The 6,672-nt window shown below is 31.2% G+C and overlaps 1 protein-coding gene across 1 annotated transcript; it reads right to left on the bottom strand.

Annotated features, from left to right (window-relative positions):
- Nucleotides 1-2,060: 2,060 nt before the first annotated feature.
- On the bottom strand, nucleotides 2,061-5,616 carry LOC110722596. The gene is made up of 2 exons (XM_021901861.1): nucleotides 3,344-5,616; nucleotides 2,061-2,846 (listed from the first exon to the last, which is right to left on the bottom strand). The coding sequence occupies exons 1-2, from the start codon at nucleotides 3,887-3,889 to the stop codon at nucleotides 2,121-2,123; spliced, it is 1,272 nt and encodes a 423-aa protein (XP_021757553.1). The 5' UTR covers nucleotides 3,890-5,616; the 3' UTR covers nucleotides 2,061-2,120.
- Nucleotides 5,617-6,672: the final 1,056 nt, after the last annotated feature.

Below are 6,672 nucleotides of genomic sequence, written 5' to 3'. Positions count from 1 at the left end.
TTAAAAGTCCTTACAAATTTCAAACTTTGACCTCAAAAGTAAAGTGTAATCATTATACTATAATTCTACGAGTACAAAACACAAACACAAATTTGTTGTTTATCAAAACTATACGTTTAATGTAAAACAAGACTTTAAACCTACAACTTTTCAATGAATAGATACCTATGTTAATTAGTAGAAGAATTTTACATTGAAAAGTAAGTTTGAATCTTTTACTACCAGCATAATAAGTCTAGACATTTTTTAAAAGCTTGGACTGGCAATTGGCATATATTATAGAGTTGAACTATCTAAAATTTACATATGGAGGTCAATTTTAAGGTTTGACTTTCTTGTTTCTTATGGTTGATGGAATATCACCATTGATATTTACCATTACCACTAGTCCACTACCACTACCAAGTCCCAAGTGACCAATATGTAAATATGTAACAATTATACTCTTACAAGAAAAGATGTAATAATACCTTTATTTTACTTTTGGTTAGAATATAATCTATTATACATATCAGCATATGTTACAATTTATACCAATCCAGAGAAGAGTATTACATTCACTCCAAATGCCCAAAAGATGAAAAGATACATACAAATTACAAGAAAAACACCCCCACTAATTTTAGTATTTCTAAATATAGAAAGTCATGCCCCAAATCAGCTATTCTAAAGCTTAGATGACACAAGCTAAGCACCCAAATTAGCATATATGCAATTAACCATGGATGAAAAGCCCAAAAACTCCCTATTAAAACCGGGAGAGTCTACAGTACATGACGTGTAATGTTATGTACTGTAAATGCTATGTATTGTTATGTATTAGTAAAAAAAAATTATCCCTTTTAGATTCTTGTAGATATATATTCCTTGTTTTTAGGCTTTTAGCTGGATGTTTCTTTTTATTAGGATCATGAAAAATATTAAAATAATATTAAAAGTTGATACAGAATTACTAATATGTAAAAGAAAATTTACTTTATTTTCCTTTTTCCCCTCCTTATCCTTAGCGTGAGCATCTATTTTTATTTTATTTTATTTTTTTTCTTCTTTTTTATATCATAATGTTTACTTTGGGGGGATATCTTGACAGTTTACATTATTCATGGAGTTTTCAACAAATTTCTAGGTATAAGTCGTTTTTGTAGTAGTATGTAAGATATGATATTATAATTTCTTTTTCTTCCAAAACAAAAATATGTTGTAGAAAAGATATTGGATGGAAAAGATTTTATTGATCTCTAATTATTGACAAGTTGAGAATTTTTTTTTTTTTTTTTGAAAAGGCAAGGCTCAACAAGCCTAATTAGAATTAAATAGGAAAATCGATCTCCGCCAAGGCAATCAGGCCTTGAGGAACAGCATCAACAAAGGTTTGTTCAAAACCATTACAAGGATTAATTCTAGCAGCTAGATGGGCCACACAATTGCCCCCCCTCCGAACATGACAAGTTGAGAATAATACAATTACAATGTATATATATATACGAGTAAATTTGACTGAATTGGTATTAATATATAGAGCCGTAAAGTTTAAACCAGACAGGATGATTCGAATTACATTAAGAAAATACATACAAATATTAGATTTTAAAAAAGTTAAATAAATTTAGAAAATTTTATTTGAAAAACTTTAATTAGTTGTACAGTGTAAAAAATATCTTGTTTTATTTAAATTAATATTGATGATATGAAACAAATATTAGCTTTTAAAATATATATATAAAATAATTTTCAAAAGTTTTGATTAGTTGTACGGTGTAAATAAAATTGATGATATGAAAATATTTTTAATAAATTTAATTAAAAAAAATTGATGTAAAATATTTCAATTAAAAATATAAGAAAGAAAATATAAAAATATTAGTGGTACATAGCAGTACGCTGCTTTAGTAGTACATAGTAGTACATGACGTTTATTGTAGAATTTTCGATTAAAACCTCTACTATACACTAATTCTATCCTGAATTTTCTTTTTTTTTTTTCTTTTTTTTTTAATACCTTTTACATTTTTGGGAAAAAAGACATTTCCAGATGACAAAATTTACATAACACAATAGAATTAAAAAATAAACCCGAAAATTTTAAATTTAAAAAAAAAAAAAAAGGTTTTATTTCTAACCTATACATTAGGAGTAGATGATTTGCCTGCTTGATCAAGGACATCAAGTATTATTGCACGAGTCTTAACAAGTCTATGGAACAACTCCCTAATTTGTAGTTGTAACGGACCGAGACCATCCTCCATTTTCCGGCATATCTCGGCTAGCTCGGCGACTTGGGTGGCGAATTCGGCCTCCTTCTCCTCCTCCATAGGGTACTGAAAATTATCAGCATAGTCCACCAAAGATTGAGCCAATTTATCAATTTTAACCACTTCTTTCATTAGTCCGGGTGAACCTTTTTTTTCTTTCCTTTTCCACTCCTCAGCTATTTTTTCCTGGAGCCCACAGATGCCATGGGCCCAGTTAGACTGTTTAGGGACCGGGATGTGGGTCCCGAGCCCCGCCCGGTCCTGACAAGGAATAGCTGCAACTAGAGCCCACATTACAAACACTAGGACCACATTCATGATGTATACGGTGAGGGCCAACCCTGTCGATTCCCCACCGCGTGGCGCGGTGAGATTGGAGGAGATTGATTGGACTTGCTTGGCAGCTGACCAATTCTTGGCCACCATCCAAGATAGAGACTTGAAGTTCGGCGCGTGATGCCGGTCTTTCGATGACGCGCCACTTGAGCGCTTCCCAAATGACCATGATCTCTCGGTCGACTTGCCTGTATTTTCCTTCTCATCCACCACAATTGAACCTTGTAGTGCTGCGAGCGCTCTTCTTGCCCTTCGAATCTGCCAACAATATCAGCAAAATTAGAATGATATTTTGTTCAAATGCATAAATTACGCCTACCCTTTTAATTCAATTCCATCAATTTTGGATTTTGGTACACCCTTGTCAATAAATTGTTCAAATATTGAAGATTGGCATACAAAACATCAAATTTTGAAAGATTGAATTTTTTTTTTTTCAATGGATATCTTAGATAAAATTTGGTCCATCAAAAAAGAATAATAGAATTCAATTCAACTGGTCAAGTAATAAATTCAAATTTGTTGTGACATATTAGTACAAAATCTGTTAATTCCTTGTTTGACCAAGATATATCATGCAAGATGCAATACCCATATGAAATCAAGCAGTCAAATTTCCTAATTGACCTTGAAAATTCATCGCATTTTGAACGAAATTCAACCACAAACATAATGAAAAACCAAAATGGCAATCTTAAAATATAAAAATTGAATTATAAAGGACAGAAATTGGGAGTTTTCTTGATTTAATTTACCTGTCCATCGGTAAAGGGCCTCTGTTCCAAAGCAGAGACAACAATCTGAGCTTGACTTAGCATAAACTTAATCGCATCGATACCATGATTAATCGCATTACAAATATCCAAACCCTTAACAGCTCTATCCAATAAATCAGGAATCAATCGATCGAGAGGCGATTTCGCAACCTGCGACGGTTCCCTTCCAATCAACAATACAGCCTTAAACTCCGACTCACAACAAAGAAATGCGTCAAGAAGTTTCCTAATCCAAGCAATAGAAAGAAGAGTATCACTACACGAAAAAGGGCTAAAATCCCCGTCGAAATCAACCGATAGAGGAGAATCACTGGCGGAAGATGAGATCGATAGCGATGTCGGTATTGAAGATGAATGGTGGGTGTCTTTTTTATTAAGGGGTAAAAGATCAAAAAAACGATCAGCAATTTTTCTTTGGAAAAGCTCTAAATCTTCAACTTCTCCCTCCATTGAAGCAACTTGATTACGACGAATACTTATCCGGCCGAGGAAGTGCCCTTGATTATCCGCCCCTCCAGTCCACATTTTTTATTTTTTAAAATTCAAAGATCAAAATTAATCAAAATGAATGAAATAAAGAAAACAGGGGAAAACAGAGGAAGATAGAAAAAACAGGGGAGGAGAGAGAAAGAAGGGAGGGAAGAGAATAAAAAGAAATGCGGTTGACAGTTAAATGAGTTGGGTAGGTGATGTGGAGAGGGGCCCATTAAATATGGGAGTTGATGGTCAAGGTTGCTTTTTGAGGCCAACGACTGTTTCTTTCTTGTCTTTTTTTTTCTTCTTTAAAAATCATATTTTTGAACAAAAATATGATTTGTTAATGTTATTTTCTCCTTTAAAAGCTGACTTGGTATATGTTCTTTTTGTTGATTTTATGTTTCCTAAACTACCCTTTTCGTCTACATTCGTGCGTGGATATGGTGTAGCAAATAAGGGATCGAAGATATTTGGTGGTTGTTATATTTATTTAAATCATTAAAGAATTTTTAATGACCACTAATAATAATTTAATAATAATACTTGCATTGGTGACTTGGTTTCATTGGATGGGAGTTATTTTATAGATGTTAAATGATTTCAAAATAAGCATGACAATTTTATTTTTATTTTTTTGCAAGGCAATTGTTGTCTAATTCAAAAACAAAAATAAAATAATGGTGAAAGGTGTGCAATTTTTTTTCCAGAAGAATGGGTTGTGAGCTATTTAATACGGATTAATGGATTGTCATGTAGATAAATATTTTCTTTTTTTTTTGAATTAGAGTCAAAGTTGAAATAAATTATACAGAGTAGCATTCTTTAAGGCTTCATGAAACTTTGATGTAATTAATTTTTTCTTGCAAAATTTTATTTAATATTTTCATATCACAAAATGATTAGACTTATTTTCACCAAATTAAAACATTTCATTTTTTTTTCCTACTTTTGAACATATGATCACATTAGTTTATTACTCTTCACTTTTGACACTTTCATACACTTAAGTCTTCCTACTTTCCATTTATGTACACTATTTTTATTTTCATATTTTTGAATTTTTTTATAGTAATTAAATAAATTCTCACTTTTATCCCTCCTCGCCCCACCACACGATCCATAATACACTACACAGTTCTCCCTCCTACTTAAATGTTCTTCCAATCTAATGTAAACTCTATTCACAGCTTAAATGAACCTTCAAAATTATTTCCATTATTGAGTGACTATCATGCACAGTGCACACACCATAGCTAGTTAAGATGTTGGTTACACCAATGAGGGAAATAAATGTAAACAAATATTTTAGGGGTATATATGTCCGCATACTTTTATAAATAGTTCAACAACAAAAAATGCAATTAACAATAATGAAGGTAGAAAAAAAATAATAAAATAATATATAAAAAAAAGGTAATTGAGGCAATGTAAAAACAATAAAATGGGAAGAGCTTAAAGGATTGGATTCCTAAATTTAAAAAAAGAAACTCATTATTTACTAACTACCGATATACAAATATTATATTTATTACGAGTATTTTTTATTTATTTATTTTTAAGGAGAAGGTTCATTTTAAAAGAGGAATGTAAGGAAAATCCCTCAAAAAAATATGCTCGGTGAAAACCAAAGCTTTGCTAATATTTATACTCATATGGCCATACCCTTTCAATACCTATGCCAATGCACATTTAAAAAAATAATAATAAAAAAACAATGAGATATACCATGGCACCATGCACACATAAAACAACAATAAAATACTGTATAATTGTATTACTACCTCCGTTACATATTATTTGCAACGATTTGATATAAAGTAGAGAAGAAAAATATCTAATCGTTGCAAATAAAATGTAACAGAGGTAGTAAATAACATTACGGAGAATAACACTGAAAAATTGATTTTGACATACCTTTAATTGATTTTGACACATCGTTATATGAAAACAGCATAGAATACTGTGATCTTACATAAATGTGTGTGAGAATCCATTTTGATGTGCCAAAATCATTTTCCACTAGTACATAACATAAGAACATAACTATAGTCTATATGTCCATAAACTAACCTAACCTCAAAAACATCTGGAACATTGGAGGGCAGTTTTGGCAATGGAAGCAAGCTGAGTCAGCAAATGACGGCCCTCAATTGCGCGGAAATGGACGCGTTGTCTTTTATACGATTTTGTTTAAAAAATACTCGAATTTAGGCTTTACTTTTGAGCCAATTGACTGCGTCGTGAAGGGTTTTGATTGTCTACAACAGTAGTGCACGATTGCAGATGCTTTTCAACGGTGATCGCGGCCCCATCACCGGCCCAATGTAAGCCTTTTTTAAATAATACAAATCGTTGTTTTTAGATTGCATAACTGGCCCATTCTCTTAAAGTTTAAGATCATCACACACTCTATAGGGCCTAACTGGTTTTTTTCTTCTTTCATCTAGCCAATCTAGGTAGTTCTAAATAATTTTAATAGCAAATAATTTTTTTTAACGGTTTCACATTATGTATTTTTATTTTCTTTCATAATAATAACCTCACAAATATGCTATTTGAAAAAAGATTCGATAGATAGATAAATTAAATAATTTTGCAAGTAACTATGTAACCCTTTTTCAATTCCATGTGATACAAGTACTACGTAGATACAAATTTTTAAATGAACTTGGTTCACACTAATTTATTATGGACCACTATTGTTTTATTAATAAAAAATTAAGGTCACTACATTAAAACAAAGGTTATTATGTTGAAATAAAAGTTAGTAGGACATTATAAAAGCTATAAGAGGTTAATTTTTTTAATGAAATTTTTAGTATAATGGTCAA

The sequence above is a fragment of the Chenopodium quinoa genome, unplaced genomic scaffold (genome assembly GCF_001683475.1).
Source record: "Chenopodium quinoa cultivar QQ74 unplaced genomic scaffold, ASM168347v1, whole genome shotgun sequence".
Lineage (NCBI taxonomy): Eukaryota > Viridiplantae > Streptophyta > Magnoliopsida > Caryophyllales > Amaranthaceae > Chenopodium > Chenopodium quinoa.
This window is presented reverse-complemented; position numbering and strand designations above follow the sequence as displayed.

Excerpts from the sequence above, each read along its gene's own strand:
- LOC110722596 (XM_021901861.1), bottom strand. The coding sequence starts at position 3,889 with ATGTGGACTGGAGGGGCGGATAATCAAGGGCACTTCCTCGGCCGGATA. Across the intron at positions 2,847-3,343 it reads GGCCCTTTACCGATGGACAG|ATTCGAAGGGCAAGAAGAGC; the intron begins GTAAATTAAATC and ends TATTGTTGGCAG.